Genomic DNA, 25,585 nt, shown 5'->3' with positions numbered 1-25,585 from the left:
AAGGCTGGAATTTCTGGACACTGGGGTGCTAGCCCCACCCACTCAGAAGGTTCAGCCTTGATCCTTATTGATCCATAACTATCTATTCTCACAGCTCAGTCCTTCCACTTAGCACACCTCCAGCCCCGGGGACATTCCTCTTATTCCCATTGGTGAGTGGCACTTTGTAGGGGCTCTGCAAAGCCATCAAGAGTCAGCCAGGGGCGGAGCGGTGACTGCTGCGGATGAGTAGCTCCAGAATGTACCTCGAATGTAGCTCCACAAGCAAGCTTGAAACCCAGGCTTTCTTGTCCTTCTCCTGCCCCTCACCCAAACTCCTCAACCCTGACTGCCAGACTAGACTGGTCCTTCTTCCAGGAACCACTCCACACTTGGGTAGACCAGTAGAAAAAAAAAAGGACAGGAGTCATGGATCAATTTTACTATTATCAGTAAACAGGATTCTTAACTTCTAGTGGACTTTAGAATAGCCTCTAGCTGGCCAGTTCTGGAGAGAGCAAGCCTCTGGGTTTGACACTGGTAAAGGACAAGGAACTCTCTGGATTCTATGCCAGGGGAGACAAGTGCTTCCTGTGAGGCAACTAAGATCCTCTACTTATATCTTCCTTGACAATGTCTGGGTTACAGGGAATGTTCTATGAGATGGTGGATGTCTAATGCCTTATGACATCATCTGGAAGGATGGACGAGCTTTGCAGGCCCTGGGAAAACTCTGATCCATTCCTTTATCTCATCCCTAGGCTCCAGTATGGCTTCCTCACAGCTTATCTCTGTAGGATGCTGTATTCTGCTTCTGACAGCCCCACACTGCAGCTACTCCTGACTTCAGTTTAGCATTCAATGGTCCCCAGTGTGTGCCCTGTCACACCTCCATGGGGATTGATTTCTTCATTGCCTCCCTCCCATACTATTTTACCTACCTATGGGCCTTTGTCCAGGCTGTTCTCCAATAAATTGGTCTGTGTCACTTGCTCTGCTAGACAGAAGCCTACCTCCCCTGTCAAGGGACAGATGCAAAGCTTTCCCCTTTCTAGATGCTTTCCCAATGACGACCATCCACTCTCCACATTCTGCTGTAACCGCCACCCTTGGGTTGTTCTCTACTATAGAAAGACATAGGGCTTATCACTCCAAAGTTATAGGTTAGTGCTAGAGGCAAGAATCATAGTGATGTTGGCAGAGGAGGGGTGGTGACTCCTACCCACTGCCTCACCCCGGTCAGTGCTTACAGAAGGTTCTCAGAATGAATGGGGAAATGGTTGCCATGGCTTCCTCAGCCTCCAGAGAGATGGCTTTGGAGACAGATGGTGGAGGAAGGTAACGAAAGAGGACGGTAGTGGGTCACCTGAGGTTGGTACGGCAGGAGAGGAATACTATAAGGCAAGCTGACCCAGCCTCAAAGGTTTGTTTCCAGGCCCCCTGACCAGCACCAGGAGGGAAGAGGCCCCAGCCGGGAGAGAAGGGAGTTGTTTTTAAACAAGGTCCAGCAAAATCTGCAGACAGTCATCCTTCAGGGGTGAAGAAGTTAAGGGAAGAAGATATGGAGGAAGATGAAGATAGTGGCTTCAACTTGAGAGGAGTCCAGGCAGTGGAAGAGATTCCTCACCAGGGTCTCCTCAAGCAAAGTCCCACCCTCCAGATGTGGGGTCAGGGGTGGCAATGCATGTGACCTTCAGCGCATGTTTGGTTTTTTTTCTTTTTTTCTTTTTCTTTTTTTTTTTTTTTTTTTTTTTTTTTGAGCCTCGCATTCTTTCCATAGCTGCTCTGGGACTGGTCCCCCTTGTCATATCTTCTTTGCCATGACTAAGTTACACCCAGGCGCTCCTCTGAGGTTGTGAGCCAGCAGAACCCCCGACCCCCAGCGGCTTGCTAGATGGCTTCTTGCTTGGTGATCGTTGGCTGGGGAATGGCAGAGGGAGGCTTGACGATGGTGGTGATGGCTCCTGGTAGGAGCTTGTAGGATTCAGAGCCCGAGCCACTTGGTGGTGATGGCTGTGGAGTCTCGGGAGTGGCTGAAAGGAGAAAGAAATAAAGGTTACTCAAAAATCCAGCTGTTGTGAGCACAACCAAAGAGCCCAGGGAGAGCTCTTCCATCTGCTGAGGTAATTCTGTAACATAAGATAATGAATCCAATCCCTAAGGTGGTTATGGTTCAAATTTCTAGGAGTCTCAGACACTAAGATCTATGTCTCATGAGGTCCTACTGCCCATCTGACCACCACTTAATATGGAAACTCATGCAGCTTTTTCTCGGACCAAGGTCCAGGTGTGACTGTTCCCCAAAGCAATAATATATGTGGTAAAAATGTTCTGACTTGGTAGAAGGGGCAGCAACTGAGGTCCAGAGTTAACGGGGCCTAACATGGTATTTCTTCAATATCTAACGGAAGAGTAATGCAAAAGCAAAGGCCTCGCATCACAGGTTGGGTGAGTAACATCCATCTAACTGGCTGCTTTCATTCGGTAGACAGCTTTCCCACAATCAAACTCAATGAAATCCCTTTCACCCCAGGGGCCACCTCGTCTCACTGATGATCCTGTTTTTGAAGAGCTAAGTCCTACTTTGATGCCAGTCTCATCTAACTGCCCAAAGGATGACCTTACCCATCTGGCCAGTCCTATTTCGATGAATACTTTCACCTAATAGATGGGTTTCTCAGCCAACAGATATTTTCCCGATGGTCCCCTCACCTGGTGGATTGCCTCATACAGTAGACATTGTCAATCACCTCACTGAAAACACAGCCACGCTAAATAAACAGCTTTGATCATAAACAACCTGGCCCCTTCATTTCCCTACTCAGAAACACAGAGAACTATGTTCCTGGTTCCCCCTTCTAAGTGCGACCTTCTCCTGACTTCTTTCTTAGCCTCCCCCCTCCTTACCCCTTGTAGGGTAGACCCCAGGCTGCCCACCTGCCTGCCCCCTGGGTCGGGGCCACTCACACATCTGTCCATTGCTGAGGTGAGAGGGCATCGTGTTGGCAACTATGACATTGGTGCCCATGTGTTCTTGCATCAGGTGAGGGTGTAGGGGGTGGTGGGCATGGGGTGCATCACTGGCAGATCCTGTAGACAAAGAGGAGGGCATTAGTCAGAACTGGAAGTCTGAGAGGAGGACCACAGCCTTGAAGCACCGTTTCCCCCCAATGTGGCAGTCAGCCTGCTCATCAAGACTGACAGTGTCTCTTGGACGCTTACTCCTGGGTTAGTAATGCACAAATAACCAGGCGAGTCCATGGGCTTCGCGACTCAAATGAAAGCAGGCACTTCTAAGTTTAAGTACAGAGTGATGTGTTTGGTTGTATGTAGTAAGATGATCATTAATTGCTGGGCCCCTTTCACGTGTGGGTACAGGCTTAAAGAACCTTCTATTCTGTACATAATTTTATCCTCCTGTTAGTTCTGGAGAGTGGACACCGTTATCATCCATTCTACAGACAAGACAGCAGTATCCAGGGAGGTTATCTCACCCAATTGTGTTGGGAAGCAGATCATCACTCTTGATTCTGACAGCCATGACAGCTGACTTACAACAATCACGGGTTCGCTGTGAGAAGGAGGTAAGTGGCTGCCTGACAGTGGTCCTCATGGGGGGAGACATTTGACAATTTCTGGAGATATTTTTTATTGTGATTCCTGGAGAAAATCTACTCATATCTCACAGGTGGAGGACAGACATGCTGCTAAGCAACACCCGGGACATCTCCCCTCAAAAAGGAGTCACGCGCCTCCTGAACAACCAACACTGCTGAGGCAGACACCCTTGGCTTCCACCTTGGGGACACTCTGCTACCCCAACACTTCCCAAGCCCCCAGTTTCAGCTTCTCCTGCTGACTGCCACCCACCCCTGGAAAGAGCTCTTCAGACTTACTGAGGGGTTAGAACGGACCCTACCCGCTTCTCTTTAAGGTGTGCTGTCTTTAGTTTTCCTTTAGTTCAACGGAGATGCCTGGTCTGTGGTTAAGACCATCAGCTCTCGGTCAACCTCAGCGCCCTCTGTCCAGCTCCCCTTTGTGGGGAATGTTTTCAGGGGTTTGTCTGTCGTGTCTCTGATTCATCACTTTCCCATTCACCCATCACTTACTCCATGAAACCCTCTCAGTCTGGTTTCCATCCTCTGAGCCCTCTGATACTGCGCTCAACAAAAAGATGGAGAGCCTGCGTGCTGCGGCCTCTTCTGTCCCTCCCTAGTCCATCCCTTCCCACACCCCTTTCCCTCCCTTTACTTCCTTTTTTCTTAGCTGCCCCTCCCCCCATTTAACACCATTGTTCACTCTGTCCTCCTGAAAACATGGCTTTTCTTGCATTTTATGATCTTCCTGCTTTTTTCTCCCATGCCCCTAGCTGGTCTTCCCACTCCCCCCTAAAGCCTTCCTTGACATCTTCCTCTGATTCCTAAGTGCTAGAAAGCCCATGGCTGCCTTTCCTCTTTTGCTGGGCCATCTGATGTATGTACTTATGGTCTTGGTAACCCACCTTGGATTTCCAATACTCCTGCTGTGCCAGTCCAGAATGGACCTGGATTATCTGACCAGCACCCCAGATCCAGATTTAAGTATTCCCCCCTTTTCCTTGTCAGCAAATCATTCTGCCATCGTCTCCAATGCTCACAGCATAAGCACAGCCTTGACCCTTTACTTTGTCTTCTCTGCCATTGCCCACTTTAGCATCTGGTGCATCCAGACAGTCTCTTTCTCTGCCTGCTCCATTCCCACAGTCCAAGACACCATGATCTCAGATGGTGGGATAGAGTGATATTCCTGGCAGTTTTCTCTGTCCCCAGCTTACTTAAAACTTTAGTTTAATTTTCAGTCTCTTTACAAAAGTTGCAGAGAGAATAAACTACGATTTCCTCCTTTTTCCTTTCTATCTTCCTTCCCTCCCTCCTTCCTTCTTTCCTCTCCTCTCTCCCTCCCTCCCTTTCTTCCTTCCTCTCATTCTTTCCTTCCAAAGTCTCCCTATATTTCCTAGGCTGACTCGCAAACTCATGAACCTCCTGCCTCAGCCTTCCTGTTGCTGAGAGTCTGCTCAGGTCTGCTCCTAGATAAAAACTCAATGTTCTTGACACGGGTCTATCAAGCCTTGTTTAGGCCTTGGTTTCTAGTGGCTTTCCACCTGCATCTCCTCTAGCTATCATGCCTCACACATCCATGCCCCTCCCTTACCTCAGAACCTGGAAAAGGTGACGTGGGCTTAGAATGTTTCCCAAGATTTTAAAATATAGCATGTTTTACCCATCAGTCTTAGACACCACTTCAGGGAGGCATCTCTTGGTCAACTCATCTAAAGTCCCCCATGTGGCCTGTCTATTTTCTAATTTTTTTTTTTTTAAATATCTACTTGGTAACTGTCTATTTCCATGACATCCTCCCCCACCTTACAACAAAGACTGGCTGACTCATTTTAGACCTTCATCGTCTGAACAAATGGAGCTCCTTCCTTCTTTCCAGGTTTTTTTTTCCTGATGAGAAACCAAGGTCCAACAGATGAGGAAGATGTTCCAAGGCTCCCATTGAGGAAGCAGTGGGGTCCAGACGTTGTCGAGCTCAGATGCAGCTGAAGCCTGGATCCCAAAGAGACACAGCTCTACAGAACTAGCTCCAAAGAGCATCTCCCCAGGGTTACAGACCTCCAAGCAGCATCTCCTGCAGCAGGTTGTCAATCTTGGCCATGCCAAAGAGCTTGATGAACTGGATCTGCTCGATCATCTGCCAGGTGATACTCTGCAGAGTGGGCAGCAGTAGCAGCAGCTCTCCAAAGCGGCCCCGAGAGTCGTACTGCCGGTCGTTGATGTAATCCTCCAGGCTCACTTGTACCTGCGACCGCAGCCGCTTGATCTTGCCTGGGTCACTCAGCCCCTTGGCATCTGCAATGGGAGGGGTGGTCATGGAAGAACAAATGTCTCCTAACTTGTAGGCCCGAATTGGGTGGCTTATTGACCTTGGAAGACAGGGAGCTTTAATCAGAGCTGGGAGAAGAATTTAGGGTCCTCAATAGCCAGATTACTCTAGAACAGAGAGTGGCTTTCTCAAACCAGGCAGAGAAAGATACAAAGCCCAGGATAGCATCTTATAATCTCATTTCTCTTTTAAATATTTTGTGTGCTGTGCTAGGAATCAAACCCAGCATCTTGCACACACTAAACGAAAACTCAACTATGGAGTGTCCCAGCTTCTTCTTGTCTGGGCCAAGGGAATAAGGAAGACTTGGGCAGCTCATACAACCAGTTGCTGGAAGAGCCGTGATGTGAGCTTGGGGCTCCAGACCCACAGATAAGGTCCCACCATCTAGACTTGCCGCATCTCTCCCTTGCCTGCCGCCACCTGTCACCTGGGGACTCAGCTGAGGCTTTAGCTCCTCCAGCAGAAAGAGACCCTACTCACACTTTTTCACTTTTTTTTTTAAATGCAGTCAATCATCGTTTATGGAGTGCCTATTCTGTACCAGCTTCAGCTAGGTCCCCTGCCCTCAGCCAAACTGCCGGCTCGGCCTCAGGGCCAGTGATGTCACACCTGGTGGCTGAGCAATGGCCATCTGCTCAGGCCCAAACTTTGCACTGCAGAGCTAGAACTAGACCCTTACTCTCTGGGGAATCGGGAGTTGCAAGTGGAAAGCAAGACCATGAATTGGAAAGACGCATATTAACAGCCTAAAAGTTCAAGTCCATGTTCTGCTAGTTCCTAGTTGTGTGGCCTTGCCTGAATTAGTCTCTTTGCACCTTCATCTTCTCCTTGTCAGAAAAATGGGATGATGATGGCCTCCTATCTCACAGGTGACATGTTAAGATAATCTGCATGAGATGTTTGAAACCGTACCTGGGAGCCCTCAGTAAATGGCAGTCATTTTCCTCTTGGCTGCTTTTATTGCTAAGAGGCCACCTCTGTGAAATCAGGGGCTAGCACCAAGGACAGCGCCTCATGCCCAACAGATCCACACTGCAGCAGGTAAAATGGGGATCAGCCAGCCTCAGATACCGCGAAACAAAAGCAGGTATTGCCGAGATTTGACTACAGACAAACTGTGCAGACTTGGGGTGGAGAGTCAGCACAGTCAACAGGGAGAGAACGGAGAGAGCCATAACGGAGGGGGCCCAACAAGGGAAGAGCAGAAGATGCTGACCATAGCTGAGTGGATGAGAATACCACTGAAAATCTCAGTAGTAATCAACAGAGATGGAAGAGCCACAATAATGGTGCCCTGGGAGGATGGGAGAAAGAATGCTCTGGATGATGGACAAGAAGGAAGATGGGAAAAGTAAAAGCCAGGTCTTTGTAGATGGTGTCCTGCCAAATCCTTCCTCCCTGGGAACCCTGGTCCGCCGCATCTACTCAATGAGGCTGGTGAAAAGCACTTCTGGTTGTCATGACAACACGAGAGGCTGTGAATCCAACAGGAGTGAGACAGCAGGTCTGAGGATGTGAAGGACCAGTTAGGGGGTGTGGATGTTACCTGGGTCAAAGAAGATGATGGCTTTGAGGCAGGCATATTCGTTGTCGTCTATCTGCAGCTCTTGGAAGGGCAGGACCAGCTCATCGAGGATGCGGACGGACACACGGCTCATTTCGGCTAGCTCCGGACAGTGCCGAGGGACTATGTAGTCATTGCCTGAATGGGTAGAGAGGAGATGATGGGACTACCACCTTGGTTGACCCTTAGGCCCCTGGTTATGGTTTATAATTAAGTGCGTGCCAGGTATTCCTGAGGGGGACTTATTAGGTCAGTGTGGCCATTTTACAGATCAGAAATCCGATCTGCAAGTGTGAGGCCTGGATGAGCTAAGAACTTGGATTTTTCAGAGGCCTTTCATGTCCCCCAAGCTCCTTTTACCTGAATGACTCAAGATGAAGGAAACAACGCCAAGGCCTGCTTAGGAGGCTCTAAGGTGTCAAGGTCAAAGGTCAGATTCTGGAATGGAGTCACCTCATCTGAATGGCTCTGTCACTTATCTGGGCATGTTTGGCTGACATATCTGATTGGTTTATCCCTCAGTGACCTTACTTATAAAAACAGGAATATCTAACAAATATCTGGGAGTGGTGTATTGAAACATTTGTCTGGCTGTTTGCATAGTCCTTGGCATCTAGGGGATGTTATGCAAGTGTTACAAATTAGAAGTGCGTCCTGAAGGCTCAGGGGATGTGGGTTGGGAGGAGGGGCTGTACCATTCCTGGCCTCCCTTCTTTTCTTGTTTTTTTTCTCCCCTTTGGTTTTTCGAGACAGGGTTTCTCTGTGTAGCTCTGGCTGTCCTGGAACTCACTCTGTAGACCAGGTTGGCCTCGAACTTAGAAATCAGCCTGCCTCTGCCTCCCAAGTGCTGGGATTAAAGGCGTGCGCCACCACCGCCTGGCTAGCCTCCTTTCTTTTCAACTCCCGAAAGAACTTTGAAATGTACTCTAGATTTTGGGGACAACAGATGGCTCTCTAACCCGAAGGCTAGGAGAAACCCTCCCCCGCACCTGCATTTCCTACATCTGAATTGGGGAACTACCTAAGAGCTGAGTTGGGCAAGCCTAAGGACAGGGCTGGGTTACACCCATTTTACTCTTGCTGTGGTGGTGTGGGTGGCCATTGAGCTATACCTCCACACTCCCCTGAAACGTTTCCTTAAATTGCTTTTTATTTATTTATTTTTGGGAAGTAGTCTGTGTGTCACCATGTGCCCTCAGAGGCGTTGACTCTCTCTTCCCACCAAGTGGGGCCCCAGGCTTGAATTCGGGTGTACGTCTTGGCAAGAGGTCCTCACCACCCGAGGCCTCTCGCCAGCCCAGGGTATTACTACTAGTGTGCTCTCAACTGATTGTTACTAGATTTTTTTTTAAAATCATTTGTTATTTTATTTATAAGATTAAGAGTATGTTATGGCCAGGTGGTGGTGGCGCATGCCTTGAGAGGCAGAGGCAGGCAGATTTCTGTGTTCAAGGCCAGCCTGGTCTACAAAGCGAGTTCCAGGACAAGCCAGGTCTATCCAGAGAAACTCTGTCTCAAAAAAAAAAAAAAAAAGAGAGTGTGTTATGTTTCTCCTATGAGCTATGAAGTCCCTATTTAATCCACTCAGGCATGTCTCAACCTTGCAAATCTCCTGCCTCAGCTTTCTTAGTAGCGGAGATCACCAACTTACAACAGTAGATCCAGTTTGGGATGGTTTGGGTCTGCCTGCCTGGTCCTTATGTGTTACTATGGAGACACTCTTCCCTCATGGCCAGGATGGGTGGGCAGCCTCCTCACCTAGGAGCAGCACATCCTTAAACACCATGGACCTCTTGGTGGCTCCGAGCAGTAAGTGTTCACCAGCATGGGCCCTAAGCAGCGCCACCTGGAAGAGAGAAGGCGACGAGTCTAGCATCTGCGCCTTGGGTGGGCTGCTCAGAGTCAAGTCAGTGTTCCCCCTGCCTTACTTCCTTGAACTCTGAAGAGCACATCGTAAAACCTCTGCCTTCCTCTCATGACTCATGAATCGAGAAGTATAGAAAGGATTCTACAGGGAACAGGAAGGTGGAGGCATTTTGATGTCCAAAGTAGGGAACCTCCTGTTTGCTCTGCTCTTGAACCTGTGTGTCTCTATCTTTGGGCAAGAGGGCAGTATCCTGGTTTCATCAGGGTGTAGCCATTCCTGGCATGCATGCCTCAGACCAGAGTCCTCAAAGACTCTCAACTTGCCCCAGATATTTTAAAGCTGTGGGTTCCAAGTTCCTACCAGTATACCAGCTTCAGGGAACTGTGAAGGGTGCTTTAGGGAAACTCATGGTTTTGAGCTCAACCCTCAGTGGCTCTATATGTATGAGCCGGATCTGGGATATACAGGCAACAAGCTTCCCAGTTGGTTCCAAAGTTCCACTGAGTTTGGGAAGTCACCAGGGCTAAAGATATCCACAGAGCCTGTACTCTTGACACTGTAAGATTCTGTGATACTCAGAGAATTTACATGAGGTTCCCTGTGGATGTCAGTTCTTAAAATGTGCTCATGCCAAGTACAGGACTGGCAGGTGATCCTTTGCCAGGCTCCATCTTCTCATGGCAGTGTGTAGAGACTAAAGTTTGAGGTCAAGTCCAGCCGCCTTTCAGGACATGGCCTGTGCATTAGAGCCATTGGCCTTAGTCCTTGTGTGAAAACCAGAGAATAGCAACAGGGTGTGTGCTCTGTAGGAGGTCACAGGTAGCAAGGCATGCTGGGAGGGTCAGGTGCTTCTGTGTGCTCTTTTAAAAAGATGTGTGTGTGTGTGTGGGGGGGGGTCATAGAACAACAATTCTCTCCTTCCACCCTGTGAGTCCTGGGAATCAGCCGTGGCAGCAAGCACCTTTCCCAGTTGAACGATCTCATCATTTTTCCTAGACACTCTATTAGACAGTGTGGGGACACAACGATCTCTGAGCTCATAGAACTGTCAGGCTGTGAGAGCGAGGAGAAGTGAAAGATAAACTAGGAATTGCGGGGGTGCTGCAATGGGAAGAAGGGGAAAGGGGGGAGAAAGAGGTAGGGAGGGAGCAAGGGAGGGAACACAGAGCCCTGAGACAGAGAGGCTGCATTGATGGGAGCTCAGCATAAGCCTCTCTAAAGCTGGGACTTGCTGTGCAGCCCAGAGGACCCTCAGAACACAGCAAATGCACCGATCTTCATTGGAACAAGTGAAGTAATGAATGGGGGAGAGGAGAGGATGATGGAGGCAGTGATGGACAACTGAGGCAGCACCCAGATCCAGTTCCTCCTACGCCCACTGGTTGTGGCCCCTTTCCACTCCACTGTGGCTGGAACCCACAAGAGAAGCCAGAGATGAGAGGGAATGGGAAAGCTTGGAGGTGAGACTGTTTTCCATGAACAATAGGAAAGGAGATAGAAGGTGCTAACCACTGAGACATGCTGCCCAGTAGACTCTGTGTGCTCTCAGCCATCAGCTCTGTGGCTCTCAGTCCGCAGAACAGAGGACCAAGTCAAATCTCAGCCTGGTGGCCAATGTGCTCTGAGCTTTTAGGCCAATCACTTTGTCTCTTTAGGCCTTGTCCAGTTAGAGCTGGCCTTCTAAATCTAGGAGATGGCTACCTAGTATAACAAGAAGATGGCCTCTAGAGCAATGGAAATGTGGATCCTTCGGAAGGCCATGTCCCCAAATCTCCCAGGTGGCCTCATTCATGCTAGGCAAGATGGGCTCCTTATGTACCATGAATAGGTTCATTCCCAGGTCCAGCCCTCAGACATGGCAGCTTTGGGGTATGGGCAGGCAAGGGGGCGTTAATGATTGGCCCATGTTACTGGCCACCCATCACTGCCCTCAGAGAATGCTCTGAGCCTCAGCCAGGGAGGTTTGGGTGGGAAATACAGGTTAACAATTGCTCAGCTTGGGGGTATCTTGTTGTCCTGCTAAGTTCCTGGGAAGGAACAGGGGGCGTTAAACATTAATTCAGGCTGTCCAGCAGAGGGACAGGGGCTGAAGCATGAGGAGGAGTGGGAGAAATCGGGGACAGCTTGGACATGATCCCTGGCTGTCAGCTCTCCAAAGGAGAGCTGCATCCAGGTCCAGCCTTGGGAGGCAAGGAGCAACCATGGCAGTATTGACCTAGAGGGTCCATCGCTTTCTTATAAGTGTGTATAGAGGCTACGGAGGCCTGGCTTCTGTACAGAGGAGCAACTGTGGGAGTGACAGACTTCCCTTAAGCTTTAAGAGACTGTGTGCAGCCAGGCGTGGTGGCACACGCCTTGAATCTCAGCACCCAGAAGGCAGAGGCAGGCGGATGTCTGTGAGTTTAAAGACAGTCTGGTCTACAGAGTGAGTTCCAGGACAGCCAAGGCTAAATAGTGAGACCTTACCTCAAAACAACAATCTCCCCCCAAAAATAAGAAATGAGACAAGGCAACATCAGACTCCGGTGCAGAGAGAGGGTGTTTTCAGTGTTGGGAAGGCAGGAAAGTGGTCTGTGGAGGTCAAGGGTGTGTATGTGTGTAGCTGGAACCATTGTATGAGGCATTTCAGAAACATATCTATCCAAAGACTCACACTGCTCCCCACCCCCACCCTTCCCTCCGTGGACCCATTTCAACAGTCCGGAGAAGGTGCCTTGAAATATAAAATGCTGACTTAAACCATCTTGGGGGAAAGCACGAGACTTCGCACTGGGGAGGACAGCGGAGGTCCCACTGAAATGCTGTTGATGCATCCGGACTTTCCAAACAAGAGCAGCACTCAGAAGAGATAACTCCCACTTGACAGATAAGAACCCTGGGCCCTGGAGAGAAGTAATCTGCCCCAAGTCACACAGGGGACTGCTTAAAACCAGAGCTCAAGTCAAATCTCTTGAGCCCTGGCCTCGGGTCCCTGTCGACACCTCCGAGAGAGCAGAGCGATGGAGTGTGGACTTTGGAGCGTCCTCGGCTGGTCCCAATCCCAGTTATGTTGGTAGCTAACTGTGTGACCTTGAGCAATTTACTGTGCCCCAGTTTCCCCACCTGGAAGATGGGACACATTCCTACTTCGTAGTCCTTGGGGGGGGGACTGAGTTAATATTTGTAGAGTGACTTCTGCAGCTCTGGGCACACGTGAGTGTTTCATTTGGGGCTCGGTTGGACCCTGCTGGCCCAGTGTCTGTCACCGCTCTTGACGTGCATGCCCTTACCTGGTCATCCAGGAGAAGTTCGCAGAAGGCCGGGATGTACTTGGCCCACTCGACCAGAACCAGCAGCTGTTCCTTCATAGACTCACACACGTCCGTGATGTTGGCAATCTTCTTTGCCCGAATGTCACCATTGATCCCAGAGATGGGAGAGGTGATCTGTGGGAGACAAGGAAACGCTGAGCATGGCAGGTTCTCCCTGCATTTCCTGTCCCTTACAGAGAGCCCATACCCTAGGAGGTTTCCCCTTGTATGTGTGTGTGTGTGGGGGGGGGGCAGCTAGACTGTGTGTACTACCAGGTCAGTGGGAAGCTCTGAGCAAAATGACAGGACGGATTCCCAAGCAGGAAGCACCCTGCTTGTAGCATTGCCCGCTGACTGGCCTGCCCTGCCCCATCTCTTCCAGTTCCTGAGTCTCAGGAATCCCTTGGCTGTGGAGAAAGAACAGGACATCACCCTCATCTCATATATGAGGTCACCAATGGCCCAGAGAGGCACTGTGACTTGCATGAGGTCACACAGCCAGTGGTTGGCTGAGGCCACTTGCTACCTTGCTGCAATGATTCCTTCTATCCGGTAGGACTGTTCTTGAGCCCTCCAGGAGATCAGTTTGTGTGGACTCTCAACTCGGGCATTGGGATGAAGTAGACAGTGCCCCTAGGATGCCAGACCTAGGTTTGAGTTTGATCTGCTACAAACCAGTGTGTGACACTAAGTTTGGTATTCCTTCTGTGGTACCTGGGACCCTTCCCATGTGGGCCTCCAGGGTCTGGTTGGAGGAGACAAAAGTAGAAGTGAGTTTCCCCTGGAAGGGAGCCCAGGTAGTAAAGAGGATTCCTTGGTACCTGCTGGGACAAGACCTCTGCCTGTAGGAGCGCATTAATGGAGGGCAGGCTGCTGTCCTCGTAGCTTGACCTCCGTGTGCTGATCCGGTCCCGCTCATTTTGGACAGCTATGAGGGAGAAGGCAGAGAGAGAGGTCAGGAGGAGTGCTAAGTGGAGGGAGGATGTCCCATGACCGTTAAGGAGTTGGGAGATGTGAGAGGAGAGGGTTCAACCTGAATTGGGGCCACCAGAGTGCTGCAGATGGGCGGTTATCATGTGTGTGTGTGTGTGTGTGTGTGTGTGTGTGTGTGTGTGTACGCATGTATTTGAATAAACATGTGCCATGGTTCATGTGTTACCAGGCTTGGTGGCCCATGCTCCACTGAACCATTTTGCCTGTCACATGTAGGATCTTCTAACTCAGTTTGCAAAGATGGGACACACGAAAACTTCACCTGGCTCCATATACAACAAGAAGACTGAAGAAATGTCCACCCATCACTAGGGACAGCTTAGTGACAGCTCAATGGACAGGCCACAGACTGAGTAGCACAGAGAGAATCTGCCACCATCCCAACTCACATTCCCTGTTTGCAAGCCCTTTGGTCTCTTCTCTTTGACCTCGTCCCCTGGGGACACAGAATGACTCTGAAGCACCAGGCAGAAGTCCTAGGTTGGGACTTGGAGGCCCAGCTGCTTTTCTGGTCAAACTGCAGGGAAGAATCCTGCTCTCTAGCCTGGGAGAGTGAGAAGAAGCAGTCTCTTTCCTGCCTTACCAGAATTCTGGAACCTACGGCCTTGTTTCACAGACCTCTGGCCTACCATCCACCCTTAGCCAGGTCAGTATGGGCTTATGGTCCTCTCGCTATCCTACCAGTCCCTTGGAGTCTCAGGGCCTCACTATAGAAGGAAGAAGGAGGGAGGGTGGGGCCTCTGTCTCCCCATCTACCCGAAGCTTCTCCCATCAGCCTGCTCCTGGCTTTGCCTTTTATCTTAGGGGTTGGCGGGTAGCATCTTCCTTGCACACAGACACAGGCTGTCCTGGTTCATGGGGACTGCTGTGACAATCATCACATAGAAGACCCCGCTCTGTCCCCGAAGGCTCCACTACTCTCCCCTGGGCTGGACCAGGCCCTTCTAGAGGTCCTGAGATCCAAGGCTCCTAGATTTACCTTTTGGGGGTGAGCTGCTCTCGGGATCCCTGAAGCACATCCAGGTCATACATCACATTCTGCTCAGAATGTATGTCTCATCATTCATCACAGTCCTTAGGACTCTAGCTACCCCCAACCTCCCTGTCATAGCCCCACCCCCATCCCCCTGACACTACTTCCCTGTCACTCATTTGTTGCCCACACATGCCTCTCCCTATATCTGGATATCCACACAGGCCACCCATGTGCTCAGGGCCGTCCCAGCCATTCTTGATGCCTGGAATCCCCTTTGCCCTCACCTTCAGGGGTTGGAGAAAAATGGCTCAGTGGTTAAGCGCATGGTCTGCTTTTGTGGAAGACCTGAGTTTGGTTCCCAGAATTCATACCAAGTGGCTCACAACTGCTCTGTCGGTGCCTGTACTCATGTGTGTGCGCATACAAATAAATAGAAAGCAAATCTTTTTAAAATCTGTCACCTCAGGTGTGTTGGCAACCACCTTTGACACAGTGTTGTGCCTCAGGCTCTGCCCTCTTTTTCCTATTTCAAACTTCCCCGAGGTATCAGTCATAGCACCTCGTGGTGAACTCTTTGTTACCTAGCTTCTAAACTCTAAAAAGTCAGGCCTTCCTCTCTCTTGTTCACTGACAGTCTGGCCCCTACAGTACACCCGACACACAGCATGTATGCAGTAAATGCTTGTAAAGTGACAGATATCACTGGTTGAGACAGCGCATGATTTCCAGGCCCACTCCCATCCCACGCTCCAACGTCCCCTTGATTCCAGAATGTTGAAATCCGGAGCCAGAGCTGGTGGTTTGTGTCTGTAATCCCAGCGTTTGGGAGACTGAGGCAATGGCAGCTTGGGTTACACATGCCGGGGCCACACAGGGCGTGAGTTTGCTTCCCAGTACCCACATCACACAGCTCACAAGCACCTGTAACTCCAGCTCCAGAGGAATCTAATACCCTCTTCTGCCTTCTGAGTAGGCCTGCACACACATTACAGACACACACACACACACACACACACACACAAACACACACAGCCCAATAATGATAATTAATAATAATGAATCTAGAAAAGAAAAGGTAAGATCTTGTCTCAAAGACTCAGAGACGGATAAGTCAGTCAGGGTGGGACAGAGACTGAGGTGTAGAAGTCCCTCCACGGCACTGGTTGTGCCAGCCTACCACAGTCCTCCCAGCCTGCCCTGTCGCCTGCCCCCACTGGGAGCTGCGGGGAGGCGGGCAGAATGAAAGACCGCTGTCAGCAGCTGTGGATAGAGATCCTCAAAGTTAGCCGGCCCTTATCAGCACCCTCGAGCTCAGTCACGGAATGATGTTTTCCTAATGTTTGCGCAGTATTAGCAGGGTCGGGGACCTAATGTAACTTCCATTGAATATTAACCGACAGGACGGGAGGTGGAGAGGACATGAGCCTGGCTTCCTAGAGAGCCCCGGGTAGGCCCTAGGGGGCTCAGCCGGACTTGCGACGAGGTCCTACAGGGCGGGCTATGTTCCTCCTGTACTTCTTGGTTGTGGTCTCTGGCCTGGCTTTCTGCTGCCAAGAGCAGGGCTTTTGTCCTGGGCCTGGAAGCCAAGATTGGGCAGGTATCCCTCTCCCTGACTTCAGTCACAGGACAGAATTTTCCATCAGCTGTTTTCTTGTTTGCTAGCACCCAAGACTCCCCCACTCCCAGTCTGCCTCCTCCAGGGAAGCCCCTCGTGGCCTCTGTGGCACATCCTTTGTCTAGGAATCACAGGCCCGTGAGCTCTACAATGCCACGCCAGAGGTTTCAGTCACCAAGAACAGAATGTGCCACCCCAAAAGGATCTTTCCAAATTTCAGTTCCGAGAGCATGAAGGCTTGGTTCTGACAGCCCCGCATCCTAAACTTCACTTTAACCCAGTGCATCACATCACTTCTCATGCCTCAGTTTCTCCACCTGAGAACCAGATAGATTTTCCTTCAGTAACCTTAGCTGCCCCATTAGCCTTGTTTCCAGCTCACTTGCTGGTCCTTGAGAACTTTAGGATGTCCAGTCCGTTAAGTCCGTGCGCAAGAGACATTGACAGGAAAATAAATGAAAACATGTCCCCAGTCACCTGGTCAGTGGCTTGGGGACCTTTCCATCAAGCTGAGGAAGGATCCTGGGGACAGCCAGATCTACAATAGCCTTGCTAGTGCTTGCCCAAGGCATCCCCCAGAGTACTTTGCTCTCCTGGTCTACTTGTACCCCACAGTTTCTCAGTGATGCACATCTTCACGCGCGCGCGCGCGCGCGCGCACACACACACACACACACACAGTGTTTACTGACTAGCGCTGTCTGCCAGTGACTCAGTGGCTCTCCTGTCCCCCTGGTGGAAGGTTTATTTCCCAATCCAAAGAAGCAAGCAGCTTGCTTCAAGGCTGAGCTACGGCTGCATGGGGGTAGGACTAGAGAAGTCCTACGCCAGGAGCTAGGATCTAGGGTGGCTTGGCTTTGTAGATCATCTGGAAAAGTAGAGCCCAGAGGGGCTGGAAGCCTCCCTAAGTTTCCTTCTAGAAACTCTGTCTAACCAAAGACACATGACCACACACAGACTTACTAGCTAGCCCCGCTGGGCTGCCTGCTTTTCTCCCACCTGCTGATAATTCTATAGAAGAGACCCATTCTCAAACACAATGCTTATGGGTAATCATCGAGTGCTCATTATCTCAGGGAACTGGATAACAGAATCGCCAGCTATTAGAACTGTGCAACAGGAAGCCCTTCGGCTGCAGCCCTTCATCTTGTCTCCAGTATTCACACGTGCAACACATTCCCCTTCCACAAAGGAGCCATCAAAGAGAAGACGAGGTTAGCCAGGGAGCCGTGTGCCCATGGGAAGCAGCAGGGGGACGGGGAAGGGGGCATGGGCCCCTAAGTCAGAGAAGCAGAGACCTGTGAGAACCCTTCTGGGGGATAGGAAGGAAGGAGGATCTCAGGATGGAAGGCAGAAACTGGGTAGGGAGGCGGCCACCTTCAGCTTGCCTTCTGCCTCTCTCTGCCCAACATGAGCTGAGTCCCAGGTTCTGGATTCAGAGAGGGGGAGGGGGAGGGGGAGAGAAAGAGAGGATGTGTGTATGTGTGTGTGCGCGTGTGTCTGACAGTCTGGCTGGAGGAGAAAAGGGTAGGCCAAAAACACATGCTGGCTGGGAAAAGTAGATAGAAGAAAGGGAAGAGGTTGAAAATGAACTTATTTAGAAAAATCAGTTTAAAGCTTTTTTTTTTTATTTCTGAGCTTGAGAAAAAAATCATTCTTTTTTTCTTTTCTTTTTCCTTCCTTCCTCTTTCCTTCCTTCCTCTTTCTTCCTCTTTCTCTCTTTCTCTCTTTCTCCCTTCCTTCCTTTCTTTCTTTCTTCCTTCCTCCCTCCCTCCCTCCTTCCCTCCCTCCCTCCCTCCCTCCCTTTCTTTCTTCTTTCTTTCCTTCCTTCCTTCCTTCCTTTCTTTCTTTCTTTTTTCTTTTTTTCTTTCTTTCTTTCCTTCTTTCTTTCTTATTTTCCCCATAGGCTGGGAATGGCCCAGGGCCCTGCGTGTTTGCCAGGCAGTGGTTCTACTGCCATGTCCCATCTCTGGTCGCTGAAAGCTATCATAAACAAGGCCCGGGGGCACAGTGTAGAGAGCACTGAGGTGTCCACACAGCATGAAGCTGGAGTTGGGACCTCTGCTATTCCAGTAACTGCTGTGGATGGCGGCTTCAGCAAGGTGACTAACCACTGTGGTCCTCAGTTGCTTCTGCCATGAGAGGGAGGCAGTTTCATTCCAGCCTCTCAGAGCCGCCATGGGAATAAAATGACCCGTGACACAGGGAAGATCCAGCTCCATGTCTGAGGCAGGAGTTGGCCTGGGCAGAGTTAGAGGACACTGAGCTGAGTAATTCCATCTCCACCATCCAGACTGGATGAGGTGCTTCAGTCTACTCTTAGGAGAGGGAAATTTCTAGAGATGATCTGATACCCAGCAATGAGGACTAAGGGGATCTTGCTGCTTGTCATTGAACAGGAAGCTCATAATAGGGCCCTCTGTTCATATTAGTGAAGCCTTGGTGGCAGGCCCTGGGGTGTTTGCTGTGTCGTGTTCTGTTTTTCCTAATGCTCGAGGTACCCATTAGAGAGAGCGCCCATCTTGGCCGCCTCGTGGTAGCACAGGAAGGCCCAGTGGCAGTTGCTGGGAGCTGAAGTGAGTGAGTGGGAGCTTTATCTCTGAATCTTTCTCAAGACCAAGCCCAGCCGCTCCCTGTGGTCAGATCTCCAGGCCCTCCCTCCTCTCAGCCATTAGCCAGTCATCCCAGGGCCTGTCACAGAGCCATAAAGTATGGCTACAGTTGTAAATGCGGGGTTGGTTGGAGCCTGCATGCAGGTGGGGCAGGGGTGTAGGGGGGGAGGTTGGGACTCACCTTCCTTCTTCATGCCAGCCCGGAAGCACTTCTTGAGCCTGCAGTAACGACACTGGTTCCTCTTATCTTTGTCCACCACGCATTGTCGGCTAAACCTGGAGAGGACGTTGGATGGTTGGATGGTTGGATGGAGAAGTAGCTTCTCCCTCTTAGGACAGAATCAGGACCCAGCTGTCAGTCACCGCCCCCCCCCCCAGCTTCCCTGCTCCATGTTTGTACCCCAGGAGTGATAATGTTAACCAGAATCCAGGGGGGTCTGTGGACTGTCTCAAAGTCCATTTTGTCCCACTCGACATAGGAAACTGAAGCCCAGAAAGGTGGCATGTGACTTTGGTCACTCAAATGGTTGGCAGTGGAGTTGAATTGGAAACCTTAGTCTCTGGGGTACCAGCTACCATGTCTTATGAGAGCCCATAGCCCTTAGCATGTTCCTGACTATGGCTTAGAGTCAGTAGATGGTCCACAATAGGTAAAGGCAAGGTTATGGGGCTGAGGGCGGATTTCAATACTGACTCCAGCATTTATTGGCTTCAGGTGAATGCTTAGCCCTCCAAGACATAGCCTTCCCTGTCTACAGAACAAGGATAATAATTGTTACTACATCAGAAGGTCATTGGCAAGTGACAACGTCATAGTACAGTCTTGTCATGGGGCAACGGCTCAGTCAACTGCTTCTAGTATTTTACTGTTGTTATCTGAAATGAGAGATGCTTTTGAAAGAGGAATTTTCATAATCTCGGGGGGCTACTGGGTTACATGGAACTAGGGCCAATGCCTTGTTAGAACCTAGAAAAAGAGCAGGTTGGAGGGCTGGTCCTATCCTCTCTAAGGTTGTTAGGCAAGTACTAAAGTCGCTGCTCACACCTGAATCCACAGATGCTAAGAAACCAGACTGTCCTTGAATATCTGGAAGGGCAGATGCCTCAAGATGGACCCTCAGAGGACATGAGTTCTGATAGACCCATGTTCCAGATAAGCAGGTTAAGGCCCGAGCTGGCTCCTCACCTGCAGGAGTACATGTGGTTCTTCCTCACGCTCCTCCTGAAGAATCCCTTGCAGCCGTCACAGCTTGAGGCTCCGTAGTGTTTGCCGGTGGCCCGATCACCACAGATGGCGCACAGGGCGCTGACGCCCAGGCTGTTGGATGAATTGAGGTTGGCACCTTCAGACGGGGATGTGTCTGCGCCAAAAGAGGGTGAGTGAGGATCCAGGAGGGGTAGAGAGTAAAACAAACCAAAAACAAGCCTGAGACTCACAGCAGACTACCTGGAGCTGGGGGCTATGTCACCCCCATCCTGGTCCTCTCAGTGTTGGGTGGCCTTTGGAGTCTCAGTTTCCGGTCTATAAATCAGAACCAACTGTCCCACCGATCTCCTGGGGAACCTGCTAGGACTTGCTTCAGTCTCCCCAGGAATGGGTGGACATCTCACCACCACAGTCATTTACAGACTCCTAGTTAGAAGTTATGGGGACAGCGACTACCCAGCCACTTTGTCATCAGAAGAACTGGGCCAGGGAAACCTGAGCTTAGCCTTCAGACTCCACAGAACCTCCAAAGAGTGGGAAGATACACTCAAAGCACATTCTTTCTTTGCCTCTGGGGTGGGTGGTGACAGAGTTGCTACATCCAGGCAGATGTGGGACCCTCTTACCACAGACCAGAAGCCATCTCCCCATCTAAGTGTGAGGAGGACAGACTCAAAACCTCTGGCAAAGGAGAGTTCAACTTGTGTGCCAAAAGTCCTGGGCATTTGGATTGGTGCTACCCTTAACCCACCTCTGGTCTTGGACCAGCTCCGTTCCCAGCCTCAGCCTCCCCAACTACGAAGGGATTAGCTTGACTGGTTCAGCTGGTTTTAAAAATATATGTATATATATTTTTAATACACACACATACACACACACACACACACACACACACACACACACACACACACATCAAAAGATTACACTTTTTCTAAAAGCAAATCTTCCACCACATATAAACTCTTTAGAAAATCTCATCACTAGGGAGGTAATGGCAGGAGGATCAAGAAAGAGTTCAAGGCCGGATTCAGCTAAATAGTAAGCTCCGAGTCAGTCTGAGCTACCTGAGACCTTGCTTCAAAAAAGAAAGAAAGAGCGAGAGAGAGAGAGAAAGAGAGAGAGAGAGAGAGAGAGAGAGAGAGAGAGAGAGAGAGAACAAAAAATCACCCATTGGAGATGATAAATTCTAAAATTATTCCTCCCAAAACAAAAGTCCATGTATGTGTGCAAAAGACACACACACACACACACACACACACACACACACACACACACATGGAGGGGGCCATTTCCGTAGAAACCTGGCCCTTGGGTTCCTAAGGGAATGTCCTATTGCAAACGCTGAAGCAGAGACTCTGAAACTTCATAGAATTGGGTCCCCATTGTTCTTGCGGCACTGGGTTATTTCTGTCGTTGTCCCCCTCCACCTGTCAGAGCATCATCATCTCCCAGAGCTGTCCATAGTGAGTCAGTAGACCAGAAGTGCTTGGCATACAGTAAGTTCTAGAAGTGCCTGTGAATTGAACACTTCTCTGCAGAAGAGAACTCGCCCAGCAGGAATGTTGCAGCTGTTCCTCATTTCTGCTATCTTCTGGCTGACCCATTCTTAGGACTTCTGAGTGTTCAGAGCAGAGCCCCCTCCGGCTAGTGAATTATTCCCAAAGCAGGGATAATTGTTAAGCTTCATTGGCTCTTTCTCCCTCATCCTTTCCTCCCTTGACCCCCAGGGAGAGCTGAGCCCGCAACTTGGGCAGAGGCCGACAAGGTGTCCCCTTGCTGGGCAGCATGGGCCCCCTGAGGTCAGCAGGCCACTTCCATTTCCCAATTAAGGACACTGAGGCTCAAAGAGAGCAAGGGACTTGTCCAGCGTCATCATACTGCTGCCAGGCAGAGGGGCTGGGCTAGTGTTCTGTGCTCTAGCCATGTTACCCATGCCTGGGGACCTGTGAGGACTTTAAAAACAAGACCCTTCTGCTGTTTCTGGATTGGGGATGGAATGTGAGAACAGATAGATATCCTTAACACTTCTAGCCATCAGCTCAGGATGGACTCCAACCACTTTGGGGGATGACCTCCTATAACCTCAACTCTTAAACCTCTGTGAACTCCAGAAGGGCATACGGACCCTTCTGACATATGCCGAGTCCTGGAGACCACCCGCATAGGGGACCAAGACCAAGCAAGCACAAGGAAAACCCCTGCAAACCATATACGCTGTTCTACCTGTCTGAGTTTTACAGATGAAGAACCTGAGGCTGGGGAGGAAGGGTTTTTTCAGGGCTGGGGGGTGACTGATGTGTCTTCAGGACACTTAATCAAGGGCTCAGCTGTGGGTACAGGAGCATAGAACTCCTAGATACTGCCAGGGCTGTGTGGTGGCCAGAAGTGTGACAGCACGTACTGTCCCTGTCTCCCTGTCGGGGTCACATGCTAGCATCTCTGGGCAGAAGCAACTTGTTCGCCCTAAACACTTCCCCAAGTACTTCCTCTGAATCAGCCGTGACCAACAAGGCCCGGGTAAAGGAACCCATTTCCATACTGCACAGGAGACAAAGAAGGAGGTAATGTACCCAAGGTCACGCGGTACTCGGCAAGAGATATTAGGGGCAGGCAGTGGGGGGTGGGGGTGGGGGGACTGACCATGGACAGAGCCCACACGCTGCCTCCTCCTTCTAGCTAGACTGAGAGCACGCATAGCCTTCCAGACCTAAGCCTTGGCTCCTGAAAGGGAGAGGAAGCGCCATGGATGGAAGGTGGTGGCAGGCCAGCCTCAGCCAGGTGCCATCTCCAGTGCTAGCCGCTTCCAGAAGCTTTCCACCTTCCAGGACACCTGCCTTCTCAACGCTCCACCCCACAGACACATCCTCGGTGACATGGGAGCAGATGTTTGAAGGATGGTGACACAGGGACAGCAGAGACGCAGACACACAAGCTGCTGCTGTGAATTCCGAGTTTTGATGTAGAGTTACAGTTAAGACTCTCACAACATAACCCTGGTATTTTGGAAGGCTGGATCAAAGGACCTCAAGTTCCAGGCTAGCCTGGGAGTAGGTTCTAAGTTTCAGGCCAGCTCGGGTACACATACGCTCTGTATCAAAAAAGCAAAAACAAAAACAAAACAAAAAACAACAACAAACAAACAAAACCGGTCTGGGTCCGGCAGGCATACACCTTTAATCTCAGCATTTGGGAGGCAGAGGCAAGCGGAACTCCGTGAGTTTGAGGATAGTTGGGTTTATGTGGTAAATTTCAGGACAGCTAAAGCTATGTAGAGACCCTGCCTCAAAAAATAAAACAAAGAAACAAAAAAGCCCTGTCAAATGGTGCTACACAATCTTGTACACCAGAGAGAGGTGCTACATGCATATGTGCAAAGGCAAAGGTAAAATGCCATGCAGGGCCACCAGACAGAAAGCACAGGGTATGTCCACATTTACAAGTGTGTTAGGTCTGTCACACACATTTACAGGCACTATACGTACACACATATATTCAAGCCAAAACAAAACAAACAAACAAACAAAACCAAAGCAAACCCAAAAACCAAAAACCAAATGGTCCTGGAGATAGAACTTCAGTCCATTCGACACAGACAGACCAAGCCGGGAACAGGCACGCAGCTGTATTCTTGCTTTCTCAGTGGCACTCATACACTTACAAGGACACCTAGGACCATACACGTAAACGCACACTGCTGTTCTGGCCTTAGAGATTGGAAGCCCGAAAGTTCTACTTTTCTCCTGAACTCCAGTTTCCCAAAGTCTGAAACATAGCCATGCCTCCTGTCACAATCTTTAGAGACATGACAGACCTTTTGTCGCTTTAGAGACAAGACAGACCTTTTGTCGCTTGCACATAAAAGGGCCCAGGAGCCTGAAGATAGGGCCTTGTTGGATAGGATTTCTGCAGCCACCCAGGGGAAGCTCACTATCGAGGCCCCATTTCCTCATCGTGGTAATGGGGCAGCATAAGACCCCGGGGCCTAATTAGAGAGGATCTGGGGAATTTTTCTGTTGGAAATCCACTTCTGCAGGCCTTGGTCACCCAGAACGCCTCTGGCCACTGCACGAAGGCCCACTTGCTTCACCCGGCAACACCTGTACGAGCCTATAGGACCAACCTACAACTTTCCGTCTTTCCCCTCCCATCCCAAAGTCCAGTGCCAAAGATCCGCTCCATACCTGGGCACAACTGCCCCCACCTACCATTGCCCATGGTCAACACCTGCACATTTTCAAACTCCAGGGTGGTGTAGGCTGGGTCCAGGGCAGCACTGTAGTCAGCCATATCCATGTCGGCGAGGGTTTTAGAGAGGCGCATTCTCTCCTACCCACGCCTCAGCCCCCTGTCCTGCCCGGTCCAGGATGCCACCCAAGCCCCTGGGCCGAGCCCCAGCCCCCCCGTCCCCGCCCTCCTTCTGCCTCCTCCCAGGTCCCTTCTCTGCCTTCCCCTGTTTCAAACTGTCCTCTGGGAGGCTCAGCCTGGCGTCCTGGCCTAGCCTCTGCAGAGGGTGGAGGCTCTGTGGGGAGGGGTGGGAGTTAATGGTTAATCACCCCCGTTGCTGGGTAGGCTGGGCGGAGCCACAAGGATTTGGCTGTTTGTTGGTTTATGACTGACACCTGGGGTGCTAATTACAACTGTTGGGCCCCCCGCTCATTAATATTCAGTCACCAATCTTCCAAGGCAGGCACCAAACAGGACTGGCATTTGTGGGACCCTCACCTCAGCAGCCCCCAAGTCCCGCCAAGTTGGACATCCCAGCTGACACGCTTAGACACTGACAAGCCTACCACTATGGAGCTCTAAGCCAACCACTTCCCAAATCATTGACTTCCATCCTCAATTGGAGATAAAGCTGTCCTGGGTGGCTTGGACTGGAAACCTAGACCCCAAGCCCACCCTTGTGTCGTCCGGGTCCTTGCTGAAGAGGATTCTCTTGGTTCCCTTCTGGCTTGTCATCTGCGTTGGGAACCACTGGGACTCACCTCAAGTCCCTTCCCTGGCCCCTGATATCTCCTGGTTGCTTCAGCTGAACCATGGATGGTTCCCTATCACAGTGAACACTTCCATAGTGCACAATCCCTCCCAGGACAGGCACAGACAAGATCTGAAGCCCATAGACCTGGGCTTAGGCTCAGGCACCTGCTAATTGTGACACTGCTAAGTGATTCTCCTCCCAAGCCTCAGTTTCCATCTCATAGAATGCATGGGGCCATCTGAAAGGGTAGTTTGGGTAATGCATAAGATATAAAATTAACTGTCAAGGTGCGCTGGCTAATGCCTCACCCCCAAACCATCGTTTTGTCCTGCTATGTAGTCCAGGTTGGGCTCAAATTTTTGACACTTATGCCTCAGCCTTCCAAGAGCTGGAACTAACAGGAATGTGCCACCATTCCCAACTAACGCCTCTTCTCATTTTGGGGTCCCCCCTCCATTTTGCCTCCCTGTTTCTTTCTTTCCACCACCTCTTCCCTTTGGGGTGGGGTTCTCTGCATGGCTCAACACTCATTCCATCCTTTTAAAGGTTTTTTTTTTTTTTTTTTTTTTTTTTTTT

General features: G+C 50.4%; 1 protein-coding gene and 1 long non-coding RNA gene across 6 annotated transcripts; one reads left to right on the top strand and one right to left on the bottom strand.

The window, feature by feature from the left end:
- The first annotated feature begins 1,219 nt into the window (after nucleotides 1–1,219).
- LOC116091346 lies at nucleotides 1,220–2,775 on the top strand. The gene is made up of 3 exons (XR_004119013.1): nucleotides 1,220–1,402; nucleotides 2,391–2,427; nucleotides 2,513–2,775. It is a non-coding gene; the product is annotated as an uncharacterized LOC116091346 (long non-coding RNA).
- On the bottom strand, nucleotides 1,718–24,509 carry Hnf4a (hepatocyte nuclear factor 4 alpha). Of its 5 annotated transcripts, XM_031372672.1 has the most exons (11): nucleotides 24,237–24,351; nucleotides 20,956–20,974; nucleotides 20,011–20,256; nucleotides 19,006–19,100; nucleotides 13,450–13,556; nucleotides 12,608–12,763; nucleotides 9,230–9,317; nucleotides 7,454–7,609; nucleotides 5,634–5,870; nucleotides 2,917–3,069; nucleotides 1,718–2,012 (listed from the first exon to the last, which is right to left on the bottom strand). In XM_031372672.1, exons 1-11 carry the CDS (start codon nucleotides 24,349–24,351, stop codon nucleotides 1,870–1,872), a joined length of 1,515 nt encoding a protein of 504 aa, XP_031228532.1. In that variant the 3' UTR covers nucleotides 1,718–1,869. The 5 variants fall into 5 exon arrangements, with proteins under 5 accessions (XP_031228532.1, XP_031228533.1, XP_031228534.1 ...); XM_031372673.1 differs by lacking the exon at nucleotides 20,956–20,974 and having other exon boundaries at nucleotides 2,887–3,069; nucleotides 20,011–20,185; nucleotides 24,237–24,509; XM_031372674.1 differs by lacking the exon at nucleotides 20,956–20,974 and having other exon boundaries at nucleotides 2,947–3,069; nucleotides 20,011–20,185.
- Nucleotides 24,510–25,585: the final 1,076 nt, after the last annotated feature.

Source organism: Mastomys coucha, unplaced genomic scaffold (genome assembly GCF_008632895.1).
Source record: "Mastomys coucha isolate ucsf_1 unplaced genomic scaffold, UCSF_Mcou_1 pScaffold15, whole genome shotgun sequence".
NCBI classification, from domain to species: Eukaryota; Metazoa; Chordata; class Mammalia; order Rodentia; family Muridae; genus Mastomys; species Mastomys coucha.
Note: the sequence above shows the minus strand (reverse complement) of the source record. Positions and strands in the feature narration are given on the sequence as shown.